Source organism: Scomber scombrus, chromosome 24 (genome assembly GCF_963691925.1).
Source record: "Scomber scombrus chromosome 24, fScoSco1.1, whole genome shotgun sequence".
NCBI classification, from domain to species: Eukaryota; Metazoa; Chordata; class Actinopteri; order Scombriformes; family Scombridae; genus Scomber; species Scomber scombrus.
The window spans coordinates 9,488,151-9,505,901 of record NC_084993.1 but is presented as its reverse complement, the minus strand read 5'-3'; the positions used below and the strand labels follow the sequence as shown (position 1 = coordinate 9,505,901).

The following is a 17,751-nucleotide window of genomic DNA, read 5'->3' as shown; positions in this document are numbered from 1 at the left end:
TGTCACCAGGATGTTGACAATACGAAAACACGCCTACATGATGATGCTGTGCCACGTCAGTCAAACTGCTTTCATATCGCTTGATTAAGCTCAGCAATTTAGCAACTTTATCATTAAAATATTGCAACTTTTTTTTCCCTGTATGAGGGGAATATGTTCATCAGGGAGTGAAATAAAAGGCTACGTTGTGTGAAAGCCCCTGAACAAATGATGCCTTACAGTAATGTTTTAACCACTCCAGTGTCAATACTCATTACTTGGATATAAAATCATATTTTTTCATCGTATGGAAACTTGTATTTGACAGTTCTTGCATGTTCTGACTATATATATAATTATGCATTTTTTGCTTCCGGTCAAAACCGCGGTGTAAAACATGAGAGGTTTTGCAGGGAAAATGTGAATATATAAGATAAAAAAGAATGATATAGCAGTGAGGTCACGTGGGGGGATGTGGGCGATCCTATTGGCTAAAGGAGGAGGAGAGGGCGTGGCTAGAGCGGCGCGTGGGTTCGCTTGGGTGACACAATTATAACAACTTTATCTTCGCGTTTTATTGTGATATACTCACATCTTGGATATTGTACTCAGTCAGTCGCATTCAAGTAACAGCACAATATCACTTTTGTGGTGGAAAAAATGTGACGTTTGAGGAGCTACCCCGGAGAGCGCTTCTGTACCCCCCCCACCCCCTCTGAAAGGATTTACTATATCGAATCGCATCTTTTCAGCCTGGGAAAAAAAGTTTTTGATCGTTTTGTTTTCTTCGGTTTCCTCTCTTTGATTTGGCGGAGCAAACCCTTTGTCCCCGCGTCGCGATTTTCCATGCAATCGTGCGGTGTGTCTGTCGCCGTCGCTGCCTGCGCTGCTGCTCGGAGTCTCGGCTCGGCTTCTGCTGCTGCTGGTGGTGGTGATGAGGAAAAGAAAATGGCGGCGGGAAAAGCGAGTGAAACAGAGGAGGACTTTCCGACACTGACAGCCCAGGAGAGGGACAGTTTGGTCGGGATTGACAGGTCGGAATAGCAACCCCGTGCACTCACACGAACGCACACTTTGAAATTAAATTGTTTTCTTTTCCCTACGTGTCGAAAAAATGTCTCCTGAGCCGCTCTTGCAAGTGATACTGAGCCGCCTATGTTGTCTTCTTGCTTGCAGCTCACTGTTTGGATTTCAGAAGCTTCATGAAGATGGCGCCAGAACGAAGGCCCTGTTGATGAAGGTAGCAAATCTAAACTGGATGTATTTAACAAACCAAGCACACACCTTCCTCCCTGGGACTTTACTCCAGCCTCTCAACTATCATGTACAGCAGTGAATTAGTGCATTTTTGAAGTGGCCCACTCGCAAAAGGCCAGCTAGCCGCAGCCCCTCTTTTTAGCCAAGCCAGCTAGCCTTAGCTAGTTAGCTACTCTCATCCGATGAACAGCGACCCTGCACCTGCGGCTACGCGGCGTCGCTAGCCAGGAGAGCCAACTAACTCTTACCTATGGCTCCCCTGGATGTAACTAGCATTGGTTAAAGTGAATTTGTTTTGGCAGCCGCCCTTCCCTGTTAGCTGAGTAGCTATTCCCCCAACAGCGTATCCTTGTATACCTTGCTTTTGCACCACCAACAACACACAACGTCGTCACGGTTTTTGCCTGCTCAAAACGTTGCACTTTAATGAGGAAAGTTTGATGTCGTTTTGAGATTGTTTAATTGCACATTAGACTCAAGCACAAACACACACGTACCCCTGTCTGGCTACAACAATGTTGGAAGTAACGTTAACGTTGTAGCCCGACCCACGTTATTTTAGTATTGGGTTAGCTCCTATCAGTAGCATTTGCATTGGGCTAGTACGCTGGTGTTTTTGACATTGCATTTCTTCACTGACTGTTGTGCTCGTGTTTTTTGTTTAGAAGTCACTGTGAACGAGTTGACAAGCGTTACAAGTAACGTTAATGGCTGGCTGCCTGTCCAAGATGGCGGGACATGGCGGAGTGACACCGATATCTATAAAAACCGATTTGATATGAGTGTGTTGCTCCGGATCGTTTCTGTGTTGCCAAGGTGTATCTTTAGTTACCTCCCTGGTCTTGACTGTTTGCATAGATGTGTTTCACTCGCCGACTTAAGTGGTGTCAGGGTCCTTTGTTTACAGTTTTCATTACCCCTGTTTGTCTCTGCATGTGCTCTCGGACCAGTAAGCTACATGTTAAACACGAGTAGTCTACCTGTGCCTAACACAAAGAGCAAAGCCCTCTTTTCTTTATGCGTCTAAAACTGTGCATGATGTGGTGAAGATGGTGCTTTTTTGACAGCCCATGGTTTGAGGGGGCCATCCACGAATCTGCTCGCTAGGTGGTGTGGGATACCTAGGAAGTGTAACTCCTCATCTAGCTGCAGACCGCACGGAAACACCATCGTTGTTAAGAGAATATGGAAAACGTGCTGTGCAATAAGTGCGTTTTGCTTCAAATCCAACTGTGCTCTTCCTGATATTTCAAATCAAGCAAAGCCTATCAACATCTTCCTTACATTTGGCCCTTGTAGGATTTTAATGTGAATGGTGATGCAGTGGTTTAACCCATGATTTGCTGAACATCATTGTACACTTTGTTTGGGGACAGTGGCATGAAAAGTTTCCTCCCTGTTTTGTTGAAACAGTGAATCTGTCAAAAAATCTGACTGCTTGATCAGTTTCGATGTGGACTTGGTTTGGTCTTAGTGGTGTGTATTTTAAGGCATGTACGTTAAAAACTCTTGGATGTAATGCAGAACTTGTTCACACTTAAAAGGGATTTAATAATGTCAGGGTTATAGTGGACACAGAAAAAACATGGGGACAACAAGAGCTATGATTGGTCAGCTTGAGTTGCTTGTGTTTTCCCCCTATGAGGTTGTGATGGCGATTGCAATTGTGTGAGTGACGACAACATGGAGGAAGTTTAAGAAAAAACTGTTGTCAAAAGCCTCATCTTGCTCCATACCTGGCGTCTGTTTACAGGCTTTCCTGTTACAGTCCCACTCGTCTGGATTTGTTTCGCGGTAACACGGTGACGCCCTTGCGATATGTCGGCTAACGTGGCTTTTGATTTTCATACCTGATTCACTAACCGCTAATAAAAGCCAGATTGGTTTGTTTAACCAGGAAAAAAGTGTGCCCAGCTGGTTCTTTCCCTGCTTTGTCTAACCTGCATGTGTGCACTGGACATGACATGATACAGATATGTCAATCGAGGATGTCAAGACCCTCATTATTACATCAAGCATCAGCAAAAATGTGACCAATCTACACTGAATATTGGTTTGAGATCAGTGATTAATGCAACCGGATGAGACGTTAACTCTTGTTACAGCTTCAGAGTAACTTCCACGTTGATGAAAAGTTGTAATGAGTCCCCACTGTGTTCAAGAAAAGAGAGGGCTAGTATTGAATCAGTTAATACCAAGAGTCTGGGTACTGAGAGAGGAATATGTTGGATACATTGACTGTAATGTACATAAAGACAGATGTCATAATGACAGCTCCCCAAAAGTGAAGCCAACACATCTTGATCGCTCCTTGGTGTTTGGCTTCAGTATAGGTCATACATCCCGCCCCCTCCATGTTAGCAGATGAGACACGAGCCAAACTAAAATATCAAAGTTCATGTCAAAATGTTCATTAAATTCAATTAATTGTAGGTAGTTCTTATCATGCCACTGTTTGTCCAAGTGCTCATTTATCTTAAAGGTTTGTTTTAAACTGGTCGTTTGACGATTTAAAAAGGGGTGTGACATGATTGACAGGTGTGACAGCCACTGTCAAACCGCTTCTGATGGCTGGTGGAGTGTCCTGCGGGCCATCATCCCACCGCCTGACATTACTGCACAGACTCTTGCTCCAAATGACGTCACACAAGCAAGATGGGGGCTCCTGGAAAGGAGATATTTTGGCTTACTTTCTGCAAAGTGGAGACACGTTGTCCATATTTATATACAGTCAATAATTGTATCCATAATAGAAAACAGCATGCTGATACCAGACCATCTAATAATACAGAGCACAGTTTAATACGTAATGGAAGTTGTTGTTTTTTCTTGGCTTCATTAAATGCTTCCTGCTTGTATACATATTCCATACTTGCATTAGATACGTTACATTGGTGGCACATTGAATCTTACTAGTTTTCTCATACTGTCACTGGAGAATGGCTCATGTGGGGGGAAAAAGGAAACGAACAAAAATGTGGCCTCATGAGCAATTAAACTGAACTACGTTTGACTCCAGTGTGAGAGATTCAGTTCACGAAAGGCGAATAATTAAAAACAGTCAAAAGCATCAACTCTCATTGTGCCGCACTCATCTACAGTGTTCGAGGTTTGATGCAGTTTATATATTTCCAGTTTCTGCTCATAGCTTATTAGTTTTGAGTGGCTAACCTGTCAGCTGTGGTGCTGCACTGTTGCTCTGCATGCAGATAAACGTGGTTTCAGCACTTCTGACAGAACTAGGTCACTGTATCACCCGTAACTAGGTGGCAATGACGAAACACGACAATAATGAGGCGGAAGATAAACTTTCAACTGGGTGTGCAGCATGGTGTTTTGTTTTGTGTTTTTTTCAAAGTGTCTCTTCTGCAGTCTCTGCATTCGTGAGTATTTTGACACCATTCTGCCAGTACCTCTGTAAAAACGAAAATACCCCAGTGGACTCGATCACTCGTCCAATCTCATCCCCCTCAAAGTCTCAGACAACAGAAATGTCATTGTATGTTTCACTCAGCTGTGCAGTCTATTATCTGTGTCAAAAGATTTTGGAACCTTTGGTGCCAAATTTTATTCTTATCGGCTCCACAGAAATCTTGTGCAAGTGTATCTTGTGAATCACCTGGAGGAAACGCTTAACTGATTCATACACAAGTCCAAACAGCAACCTTTTATTTACTCCCATATCACCCTTTTTTATGTGACACAGCGAGAACAGTCCTAGGTTTGAGTCTCATATTAGTGATTGACTAACTGGCGTCTTCAGCCCCTCAGTTGCGTGTCGTCCCTGTGTAAGCATGGGTGTCATCTGGGTCAAGGAGGTCAAATCAAAAGACATGCATGTTAGGTATTCAGACTACTGAATACCTAAGTGCCAGTGCCCTTCACTCAGGCACTGGCTGGACGACTCCGCTATAGCTGACCGCTGCTGCTGAAAAGTTGAGATGGGTAATGTTTAGAGGACAAAATAAAGTATAACTTAAATAGTACTAGGAGCATAGAGCCACTTAACATACAGTGTGACTCATTAGCATGCATGCAGGAAAGAGAAGCTATCTGCTAGAGACACAAGATGAGTTTAATGTGATGCTTCGAAGTTGAATTAGCAAGGCAATTCTCAGAAAGTCAGTGTTGTCTGTTCACTTAGATGATTATAGCATGAAGCTGTAAACATTAGTTTCACTTTAAGTGACCTGTGCAGGCTCTATGGGAATTATTACTGCCTCATTATATGAAGATCTATTTCAGACCTCATCGTATTTGTTGTAGATTATGTAAAATGTTTAGTGTCTGCCAAGTAGTTGATCTGATGGTAAAGAATATGTCTAAGGACACAGTCTATAATTTAACTTTACTCACCGACTTTAACAGTGCTTCCTATGTTGAGCGTTTTCATATTGTTTTGCAGGTGTTTGCAGATCAGTAGTTCGGCATCTTAAAGAAAAGGAGCTGTAATGTAGTACAAATGGAGCTCATTTACTGGGATAGTGGAGCCTGAGTGGCCAATGTGGTTAAGATCTTCTATCAAGGATAAAAAATCACCAGATGTCTGTTTTTGGCTTTGATCCAGTGAATTAATCACATGGCAAATAAATGGTCCATCTTCACAGTGATGCAAAAAACTTCATTATATATATTGTTATCAAAGTGCAACGAACATGATTGGTAATATTATCTACATTGGGCTTATACATGCAGACGTATTAAATGGATGATGTAGATATTGCAGCATAAACAGGATAACAGAATCTCTGATTGATGACATGTTCATATCATCTTGTTGTAAAAGTTGTATCAGCTAGCCTCTTACCTGTTTGCCCTACTTCTATGCTTTATCAGGAAGTGCAAATGCTGATGAGTTTATCATTTATTTTAGTGTGTGTCTAAAAGGAAGAACACATTTTTAAAGTAAATCTAGATCTTTGGATGCACCATGACACCTCAGCACAGTGTTGGCTAGGCATTCCTTTCAAGATAGTGTAGAAATTGTTTGTAGTAGGGAGTTAGCCAAGAGAAAAACTGATAAAGCAACATAGCTGAGTTTTTTCTCACAGTGTGCAAATGCATGCTTGATGAAATCATGCTAACATGGTGTGGAAATTATGGCAATGTGATGAAGGCGTCATGGTCAGTATCTTATTGCTTCCAATGTCAATATCTTCCAATCCCAATATCATATTGTGTTCATCCTCTCTTAACATTATCAAATGACTAAGGAATTTATTTCTAAATGTTTAGCAAAATGTAAAGAGGAAATTTGCACAGGTAGAAAAATGTGATGAAAGTGAGTACTTGCAGTCAGATGTAAGTAAGACAAATGGCACAGACAGTCCTCACTAAAGTGCTGTGTCAGCAGAGCCCTTTATACCAATCATTCAGAGTGAAATAAGTTGTGTGGTGTTATAGAACATATCTGATAAATTATTTGGTATCATATTTAGGGGTATGAATTTAGCACAGGGTTTTTCTTTTTCAAAGATATACTGAAACCACACATCAGGGATGTGGCTTTCAGGGTGATGAACTACAAAAAGTGTACGTGCAGCTTTTCACTAACACATGCCCTGCTCACCACAACTTTTGGTGTTGCCGCGGTGATATCGCAGGGTGAAATCTGATTCTCGCCTACAAATCAAACCTACATGGTGTAGTACGTATCTGCGTCAAGTATAAATCCAGATTTAGGGACAGTTCATACTTATGTAGTGTATGAAGTGGAATTAACTGTGTGTATAAGCTATAGCTGAGAATGTGTACATGCATTTATTTAAACTGACATTGTAAACCTGTTAAGTTATAACCCTAAATCCTCAGTGATAATAAAGAGGACTGCTCTCTGACAGATGGATTTGTGTCAAATAGGGAATGGTTGTTTTGAGCGGAACTTGACTTTTCGGAACGACAGGGTAGCTACGTAAGCATAAACGCAGAAGCATAAATCAGGCTTTAACTGTCAAATAAAGGTGTCTGTGCCTTTAAAAAAAAAAAAAAAAACACAGCTACATTACAAAGCCACATATCCTCTGTGTAAACATGCTTCAGTAACATGCATCCTCAGCCACTCCATCACTCGGTGCTTAGCTCAGTCAGCCTTTGTGTGCGTGTGTGTGTCTTTGTCTGTCTTGGTATTTGTTCCTACGCCTGCTGTATGATGTCTCAGCAAAATATTTTCAGTATTTTGATAATTGTGTAGCCTGAATCTAGGCAATGACAGCACTACTCATACAGGAAAAAACTAGAGATCTGTTCTGTGTGGTTTGAAGGTTAAAGGTGATAAATAATGAGAAAGTATGAATGGCAGAAACAGCACTCAGCTTTAGGGACCAGCTGAGTTATCTTCAATGTGATCTTACTCTTTGGTTTGTTTGCCATGGTGCAGAAACATAAATTGACTTCTGACATATGTAACATAAATGTTTGTCAGTTTTGTTAAAAGCATAATAATTGTAGTGTAAGAATAAAAACTTTAGTGTGTCAGTGGTGATAACTGATGTGACCTGCCTGTGTTGATGCTCAGTGCATGCACTAGCATTGTCAGTGGTTAAATGTTTGTGGGGAGGTTGCACACCGGTTACAAACCAGTGTGCAACCTCCCCACAAGCGTTGCACACTGATTTCATGCACGTTGCTTGTTAGTAAACTGGAAAAACATCAAGTTTAGAAACACCAGCATGGCCCTTAAACTCATCGATCTTGTAGGGTGCTTCCAGCCCGCAGGCAGCAGATACTGTTCTATCTCTTTTTATCAAGGCATGAAGATCTGTAATAAGAGTTAAAGAAAAAAGCCCTTGAGAACAAGTCCTTATCTACACTTAACTTCATTCCAGTAAGTTAGTCTGGGCCTGATATTTATCTGCTGAAAAGAATTTGAGTCGGCTCGGCCAGAATTAGGTAGCTGACGTCAGCCATGCTGAGACTTTCAAAAGTTCAGTGTGACATTACTCTATTTTTTTGTCTCGCTTTCTGGTTCTCCGTTTGTCTCTTAAACGCCCCAACACCCGCGCACACACACACGCTCTCTTATGTTTCTTCACTTTGCATAACAGACATGAATGTTCTGACACACACACACACAGTGCGCTGAGCCTGTTTGTTTTTGTGTCCTCCTCAGGCTGTTCGCTGCTATGATTCGCTCATCCTTAAGGCCGAGGGCAAAGTGGAGCCTGAGTTATTCTGCCAGTTAGGCCACTTCAACCTCCTGTTGGAGGATTACCCAAAAGGTGAGTGATCTGTCCTCCTGACCTGCACGTCAGAGGTTTGCATAATCATCCTTTGTGCACAGTCAGTTGTTCTGTGATAATAATTCAATTATCACTATCACAATAGTCGCCAATTACATTTTACACATTTTTTGGGAATCTTCAATATATTTTAAATTTGAATCTAAAATGAACCATTCATACTCAACTAAAGACTTTGATATTTGTTAAGTTTAAGTTTTATTGCCACTTGAAGACAGCTGTGTATCTAGTCCTCGATGCATACACAGTTTGAGCCTCTACAGACAGACTGTTGGCCCCATTCCAGTTCAACACAACTGCTGACTGCCTCACAATCTTTTCCTCTTTTCCCAGAGTTGTGGTGACACAAATTCATTCTCTTCTTCCCTCTCCTTTTAATTACAGCATTATCGGCATACCAGAGGTACTACAGTTTACAGTCAGACTACTGGAAGGTAAGAAATACACACACAAACACACCCACACGTCTGTTTTCTCTTTCAGTCATTGATATTCTTACATCCTGTCAATTACACACACAATACACAATGTTGGTTTTCTTTCCCACACACTCACACTGTCATTTACTCTCACACACACACACAAAGCGTCTAGAAGGGTAAGATACTGGTGTAAGGTGTGGTTTCAGGTTTCATGTCAGAGTCATTTTGAGCTTCTCTCCTGTTAGGTATTCACTTTGCGGTGAGAGTGAATACTAGAATTTGTTTTTTCACATCACCCAGCTGTACCAAGTAGCTGCAAGGTTATGTAAACATGTGTGGCCCCTGTTTACAAGTACACATACAGTTTCAGAGACATGCCATAATGAAGATTAACTCACCAACCAGTGTATAAAACTATATTTTTCTACATGAATTTTTTTGTCAACTTCCCCAAATGTAGAACATATAGTTAAATATTAATAAAACATGATGTATTTATTGCACATTAGCAGATATATGGTTTATGCTGCTGTTATTTTAACTAGTATTTCCAAAGCTGGAAACTTGTGATGGGCTTTACAACAGGTTTGTCTGTCTTTAATCATGTTAAGACTGTGAAATCTCTGCTTCATTTGTTGGTCTTTTTACATCAGTTTGATTTCCTGTCAACACTCTTTGTTGTGCCTCAACGATTAAAAGATGTAGCAGCTGTCTGCATCAAAGGTTTGCTGGGTTGTTACACATGCTAATCTTCCTTTAGGCGCACTTGTAGAGCAAAGCAGGTAGACTTGAAAGTGTGTTTTTATTTTAATAGTTTGTCATGATGACTTTACATCTCTCTTCATCCCACCCAGAATGCTGCCTTTCTGTATGGCCTGGGAATGGTCTACTTCCACTATAATGCCTTTCAGTGGTGAGTACCAACTGTTTTATCCATCAGTTCTATTCACAGTATGAACAGGTACATACAAGTAGTTCAGGTGTTCAATATAAATGGTTAGGCTTTTTGTTTTCAATTGTAAATAATGTAAATATCCAACTGTGCTTGTAGCATTCTGCAAACAACAGCAACATACAGTTTTGGGGACATATTTTGATTTTATGAAGTAGAGGAGGAAAAGGAGCTCAATAAAAGCCACACAGCATCCAGAGACTAAATGTTTCTGCAATCAAAACAAACAATATAAGACACATTTCCATCCGGAGTTGGAGGAGAGTCAACCAGTTGTTGATTTTGAGACAGAAATGCTGAAATAAATCACTTGGTCTGTTGCAGATGTTAAAGCAATCCTGGTGCTAATGCAGCTGAACATACTTTACGCTCAGCAAATAAAGCATAGTAGAAAGACAGGTCCATTCAAGAGAGAACGCCTATTCATAGATGAGCATCTTTGAATGCGAGACCAGTTTTACACGGCTCAATTGTAATTTGTATATATGTCTGTGTGTGTTGGTGCCAGCTGAGAAACTGCTTTTGCTGCTGTCCTGTGTAGTTTCCATGGTAACACCACAACCAGGGAAGAGTCAGTTCTGGCTGAGTTGCCAATAAAAATTAGCTCACTTTAAACCTCTGGACAGATAAAGCGTCAAATGCAAGCATTGACAAATACATCTGTTGTTCTCAGCGGCCACAAAACACAGTCAGAAATTGATTTCAAGAGGTGCACGCACATCCAGTATTATGAGAACACCAAGAACATTGTTTAATTTATTGCTTGCCAGTTAAGTTTCTCGTAGCATGTGAAGCACTAAAACATTTCGGTCTCTGTCAAGAAAAAGCAAATAAAGTTTGCTCGGGCGAGCTATCTGCTGCAGCATCAGTTGATTCAGCTGCTATCTGACTACTCGGCAAGCTCAGCAAAATAAGTTAATAACAAAAGGGATACTTTGTCAGTCTCTGTGGCAGGAACATCTTTAGTATTCAGTTCAAGGTGGCACGCACAATGTGACTTGAATGAGCACTGAGTGACCAACAGTGCTGCAGCTTAGGTTGCATTCACATCTGTTTGTTTGGTTCATTTGGTCCAGAACAAAGAATAAAACATGGTTGCCTTTATAGTTGGAGTTCATTAAGGGCTGGCACTGATTTATTAAACAAATCTGATCTCAACCTAGTCCAACTATTCAGTCTTTTTTGTATATTTTCATTCCCTCTCTCTTGTTGATACCATCCTCTCTCTCTCCCTCCCTCTTGATTATTTTTATCCGTTCCTCCTGCAGGGCGATCAAAGCATTCCAGGAGGTGCTGTACATTGACCCAGGGTTCTCCCGGGCCAAGGAGATCCACTTGCGCTTGGGTCTTATGTTCAAGGTCAACACAGACTATGAGTCAAGCCTAAAGGTAAGTTACACACACGCATTACATTTTCCACTCAGTAAATGTGGTGTTTGATATCATTTTCTCTGACTGGCTGAAATGTAAAGAAATAGTAACCTCTGTTCAAATCTTATTTTACAAATGAGAGCAATATATAATTTGGCTGGTATTGTTAATATTTCCAGAGGTGGCTTCACATTGAAACACATTTATTATGAAGCACAAGCAGGAAATGCTGCGTTAGTATCAGCAAGCTTTATGCATCAAGATAAGCTCACCGCCGTGAATGAGCACAGTTGAACAGAAAACGAGGCTCCCACTGTGACAATGCCATCAAGTGACTCAATGGCTCCTGGCAGCTGGCAATAAATAAGGCAGAATTATGCACAGGGGATCGCTCTGCTGCTAAAAATTCAGGCAGTCATGAGAAAATGATGGTAGCTGAAACACTGTAGAGGTATATTGGTCATTCCTTTTGTGTCTTTACTGATTTTGTACTGATTTTCTCTCGCAGCATTTTCAGCTGGCTTTGATTGACTCCAACCCCTGCACTTTGTCCAAAGCTGAAAGTAAGCTACACCCTTATTTCTTCATTCATTAAGTGTTTTGTTTTTCTCTTTGTCTTGTTTAAAAAATGACTCGAATTAACTAAAAATATTTATTAGATGCTTTCAGGATGTTTATAATGTGATAATAATAGATTACAGAAACACAAGAGTATTACAGTAATATATGAATATAAGGTTCCTAAAAATTGCAGTCTGATGTTCACTTCTAGAAATGCACTCATCTGCACATAAACATAAATAAATAAACAGCAGCAGAGAAATTGAAACAATATTGTGTCCTCTGTCTCCTGTATGAAGTGTTTATGGTCAGTTGCTGAGGTTCAGTCTGGGTAGAGTATTTGATATGCCGCTGCCATCTCATCTCTCCCGCCCCGGTACCTGTTACCTTGGAGACAGTAATATCCATTTTTTTGCCCAGCCTCTCACTGTTTGCCTTTGCCTCATTGTGTCCCCCTCATTCCTGTTCTCACTCACACACACATATATATAGCAAGGGCAGCCCCCGTCTTTCTTCCCCTCTCTCTCTCCCCTCTCTCTCCCTCTATCTCTCTCTCACTCTCTCTGTGTGTGTCTCTCTCTCTCACACTCACTCTCTCTCTCCCCCTCCCTCCCTCTCTCCCTCCATCTGCTGAGAGTCACTCAGGCAGCTTAGATCAGACACTGCAGCGCTCCAGACAAAGGAAGGTGCCGCCAGGAGCACAGCTACCTATCTGATCTGTTACACTCAGCATAGACAGGCAACCTTGGGTTTTCTAACACCCATTTACTGACAACGCAGCACTACTTTTTTCAAAGCCTTGAAAAGGCTATGATGAGGACTAACTCTAAGGAGGGCTGGGAACCCTTTTTAAAAGCCAAATAACCTTTTATCTAATATATTTCTTTTTCCTGTCCTTCACAGTTCAGTTCCACATTGCTCATTTATATGAGATTCAGGTAAGTGCTCTCTTGTTCTTTTATTTAACCAGTCCTTCAGTTGTGACTCCTCCCAAGGACACATTTGTTTTGTTTCCTTCATTTGGTGAATGTGAGAATAAGCGCTGCGTGTTGAAGGTTCATTACTAAGGCTGTAACTCGTAACCCAGCTACGTTTGTAATATCACAGGGCATGAGACTGACGGGGAAAGCCCTATTTTTTTTTTTAGTTTTCTTTAATTTTGAACCAGGTGCTGACAAATTGAGGAGGGAGCAGGGTGCGTGAGTGGGTGGCGTGCAGTAGGGGATAGATTACTCTCAGCCGATCGGCGGGGTTGCCACGGAAACAAGAAAGTCTGTCTCCCCTTCTTTTGTATGCTGGTGGTCTCTCTCTCTCTCTCTCTCATTATGTCGGTTTCAGTAGAGAGGTACAGTAGCGTTTGCCAGTTCTGGCAGTAGCAGTGCTTCACGACTAATGTGTTTATGTGCTATGTCAGAACACGGCTCCGCAGTGGGAGTCTCAGGCTTATATTGCATGCAGTAGATCTTTAGATGAGAAAGTGACTCAATTTAGAGGAGCGGGGAGGTCAATCTAGATAATTACTTTGGCATTCCAGTTTGATTATGCTGTTCATTGGAAACATGGACAAGAGAGACGACCTGGCAAAAGTCATGAATTAAATCTCAATCCAATGTGTTGTAAACAGCTTTTTAATTTGTGCTTTGTCACTTTTCCTCTCCCCACGGTACACTCCCTCCCCCTTCTTTCACTCTCCACTGCTCCTCTTATACAGAAGAGATACCGGGCTGCCAAGGAGGCCTATGAAAGCCTTTTGCAGACGGAGGATCTTCCTGCACAGGTGAAGGCCACTACCCTGCAGCAGCTAGGTAAGACTCACCTGCTCATGGACATGCAAAATGATTTAAAATAAGATTGGTTGATAAGTAGTTTTATGTATTTTAATCCAATGAAGCCAAATTCTTGTTTCATAAATAACATACTTTGTCTTTATACAACCATATCAATCAATTTAAATATTTTAAGTGAACTGTCTTTTCCTATGAAACTGAGAAAACTCACCCTAGCTTCTGTTCCGCAAAAGTATTGGTTGCACATTTAGTTAAAAGATAAAGATAATGCAGAGCTCTAATACATATTCTGGCACATTTGCATAATGTGTTAACTTATCCTAAAAAATCCGAAATTAGCCAGTTGAATTTTTTTTCTTTGTTTGAGCGATACAATTGTTGCATTACAGTCAATGATTAATATGGCATTTCCAGGTTGGATGCATCACACAGTGGAACAGCTCGGAGACAGAGCCAACAGGGACAGCTATGCCATCCAGTGTCTGCAGAAATCTCTGGAGGCCGACCCCAACTCTGGACAGTCCTGGTACTTCCTTGGCAGGTATGCTGCACACCATCAGAAGATGGTTTTTTATCTCAAAGTATTTAAAGTCTACTTTTCTGTTATCTGGTTTTTACTTGAGAGTATCTGAAATGCCCACACTGTTCAAACTACAAAGGTAATTCTTTTCACACAAATATTTGACGGTTTTGATACAGATTTAGCAATACCTAGCAATCTAACTTGGCACATTCACAGTGCTTGTGAAATTAGTCAAATATAAACAGGAATTTTATGGCCATGAAAAATTGGTGAAAATAAGAATTTCTTAAAAAGAATAACACCTCTATCACAGTCAGTTTCAGTCTGTTATGAGTGAAAAAACCTGACTCAAATAAAATCTGTTTATTGGACCTTGAATTCTCACTTTGTCATTGAGTAATTGGGAACGTTTGACAGAATTTGTTCTACAAGTTTAATTAGCTTTAGCTTTTTGGGAAAAAATACAATATTTGCTTTATTACAGCACTATTTTTGCAGCACAGGAATATGTTATCTGTTCAATCTGCGGATGAAGATGACCTGTTCAGATCCTCTTCAAGCCTTCTGTTCAAATTATTGGAATAGGATCAGGCTTCACAGCTACTTACCAATTAGAACATAGATATGCATGCAAAATGTATATAGTTTTTTAAAAGAAGGAAATATGTAGAAAGAAGTTTTCTGTCCTTGGATTATTGTATTTAAAATGTTTTCTATGTCTGTAGCACCACCCTGACAGTGTGTGTTTTGCTGCAGGTGCTACTCTAGTATTGGCAAGGTCCAGGACGCCTTCATCTCCTACCGGCAATCCATAGACAAATCAGAGGCCAGTGCAGATACCTGGTGCTCTATAGGGTAAGACTCAGTTTGTTCAATGAAGGCTGCAGTTCAGTTTCTGCTGAACAGATCAATAGTCCATTCCAAAGACCTGAATGAAAGTCATTATTGTCATTGTTATGTTTCTGAATTTAGAGTAATCTAAATCCTAATCTTCTCATTTCAATTATTTTCTAAATCTATCAATCTACCCCACCCTTAATCTCCCAATTTCATCCTTGCTTAATCACTTATTTATACATTATCCATTTATTTCTGAAATCTCCTTTGCATGACAAAACACTATTAATTCATCTTTCCTCTCCATCCTCATTGCCATTTTTACTTCATTTTCCTGTCCCCTCCTCATCCCTCCCTCTCTTTGTTCTTCCTACTTTCACATCTTTCTCCTGTGGACCCCATGCTGTCTCCCCTCTCCCCCTCCCTGCAGGGTGTTGTACCAGCAGCAGAACCAGCCTATGGATGCCCTGCAGGCCTATATCTGCGCCGTTCAGCTGGACCATAGCCACGCGGCTGCCTGGATGGATCTGGGCACACTGTATGAGTCCTGCAACCAGCCGCACGACGCCATCAAGTGCTACATCAACGCCACACGCAGCAAGGGCTGCACCAACACCACCGCGCTAACCCACCGCATCAAATGCCTGCAGGTGGGTGGAGAGAGGAATTTGAAGCAGGATCTGACCCTAACGTGGATGTGTGGATACAACCTCAATTATATAATCTCATATGAGAAGAATATACAATATAAAGAAGTTCAAATGCAGGTCTGGTACATCTGCAAAATGTGGCTGTAATAGAAGCAAAGAGAACTTACTGTCATTTCACTCCAGCCACACACTGCCAGCATGGATGTCATTACTTAAAAGAAGGGATGTCCCCATGATGTTTACTTTGCCAACAGTTAAAATGGTGTACATTTGTCTATTGGGACTAAATAGAGCCTGTGTCACAGCTGCTAATATTTTACTTAGTGTCTGGTCATAATTTGTTTATAGAGAAACATTTCACTTAAAAGCTGCTCAAATCACTCTCTCACATACACTGTCGTATCATTAATTGAAGCTGCTGGCTGCGGTTTATTTATTTTTCACAGGGCAGTGTTTTACCAGAGCTCAGTTGGGCGTATTTGACAGCTGGCACATCTGAACAAACAAACAAACAAACAAAGGCGTCAGGATTTACATAGAAGATACTGACACATCAGTTTGGGATATGCCTAATTGAAACTACTGGCTGCTATTTATTTCATGCTACTCTGGGCTTCATTTATTCGAACCATTCACACCAAAAGCTGTTTGGTGCATTATGTGGATCGTGGGGTTTAACATAGAGGACATGCAGTGAGTGCCACAAAATGTAGGCAATGAAAAAAACTTTCAAAAAACTTTAACATTGACTACTTGGCAGACAAAACATAAATTTCCTATCTCATATCACATAAAACTGGCATCAAGAATGGGTGAAAAAGCACTGATCAGTGATGGCTGGCTCCCTCATCTTTTATTTGAACACACTAAAGCTTAAACTCCCGTCCACCAGCACACAGAGAGGAGTAGATGAGCTTTCTCTGCACTGCCATCATTGCGGTCTACTTTCATTTGCTGTTCTATGTTAGCAACCCCGTGAAGCCACTACTGTGTCATATATTAGACCACTGGGATGTGATTTGACCATCATTAGGCACAAAGGAAACTTTTGAACCCAGAGATCCTGAAACCCTACTGGGGAGAAAAAACTGAGAAATTGAATTAAGGCTCCTAAATGGTAAAGAATCCAGGGAGTTGCCATGGTTTTTTTTGTTTCGTTTTTTGTCTCAGGGCTTTACACCTCCCATCCGTTAGCTGATAGTTTTTTTTGTGCTAACTAGAACCTTTTTTTAAGATTAAGTCTCTGTTGTATGCAGTGCAACATAATATAAGGGGAAGAGGAAAAATTCACTTTGCAGCACCCATTAGAAATAATGGGAATCATTGTCCCTATTTTAATGGTTATTTATCCATTTGAAACATATTGATTCATGAAGCTAATGCTAGCTGGCTCAAAGTCACACTTTTTGTTTCATAAATTTAATATCTGGGGTTCTAAAAATCCCTACATCTCCTTATTATCCCCATATCTGTTTATTTATTCATCTATATTTTGTCTGAGCTTTTTCTAAAAGCAATGATGTCATTTTCCTTTACATATGCATGAAGGAATGTTACATTTTCACCAGTTATGTTAGCATAATGTCATTGCATTAAGACAAGCACAGCGGCTTGTTTTAATGGACTGTGTTTGACTGACTGTGTTTGAGATTATTGTTGCTGAGTGTCATTCGTCAGCCAAAAGAAATGAAAGGCGTATAATTAACCTCTACCTATTTTACCATTGCTGATCATTTCCTTGTTTTGAGGTCATCTTTTTTTTTTTTTTTTTAAACAAAAAAAGGCTTGTGTTTTATTCTTTTTTTGTTTTTTCACGTCGTTTTCCATTCCCCTAGGCTCAGTTGAGTAACCCCCAGCTCAGTAGCCTACAGAGTAAAAGTAAAATGCTCCCTCTTATTGAGGAGGCATGGAGTCTACCAATCCCAGCTGAGCTAACCTCCAGGCAGGGAGGCCTGAGCACTGCACCACAGCAGGTGAGAGACCAGATAGAGCAACTTACACCCTCCCTCCCTCCCCCCTCCTCCCCTCCCTCTGACTGAGTGTATACTCAGACACACAGGCACTCAAACACATAATCTTAATGTACACGCAGACTTACCTACAAGTCACGACCGCATGCACTGTTGTACATACTGATGGGTAACACTTGAGCTTAACCCCTACTTCTACACTGT

The 17,751-nt window shown here is 40.9% G+C and overlaps 1 protein-coding gene across 2 annotated transcripts in view; it reads left to right on the top strand.

The window, feature by feature from the left end:
• Positions 1-12: 12 nt before the first annotated feature.
• The window catches only part of LOC133976262 (histone demethylase UTY-like), a 31,637-nt gene continuing 13,898 nt past the window's right edge, over positions 13-17,751 (top strand). Inside the window, exons 1-13 of one of the 2 annotated variants that reach the window (XM_062414422.1) lie at positions 13-1,013; positions 1,156-1,219; positions 8,345-8,453; positions 8,859-8,908; positions 9,751-9,809; positions 11,117-11,237; positions 11,728-11,782; positions 12,684-12,718; positions 13,492-13,585; positions 13,982-14,108; positions 14,847-14,945; positions 15,358-15,577; positions 17,413-17,550. In XM_062414422.1, the coding sequence (XP_062270406.1) occupies positions 826-1,013; positions 1,156-1,219; positions 8,345-8,453; positions 8,859-8,908; positions 9,751-9,809; positions 11,117-11,237; positions 11,728-11,782; positions 12,684-12,718; positions 13,492-13,585; positions 13,982-14,108; positions 14,847-14,945; positions 15,358-15,577; positions 17,413-17,550 (1,359 nt within the window). In that variant the 5' untranslated portion in view covers positions 13-825. The remainder of the gene's footprint in view (positions 1,014-1,155; positions 1,220-8,344; positions 8,454-8,858; positions 8,909-9,750; positions 9,810-11,116; positions 11,238-11,727; positions 11,783-12,683; positions 12,719-13,491; positions 13,586-13,981; positions 14,109-14,846; positions 14,946-15,357; positions 15,578-17,412; positions 17,551-17,751) is intronic. The other variant, XM_062414423.1, reaches the window with a different exon arrangement.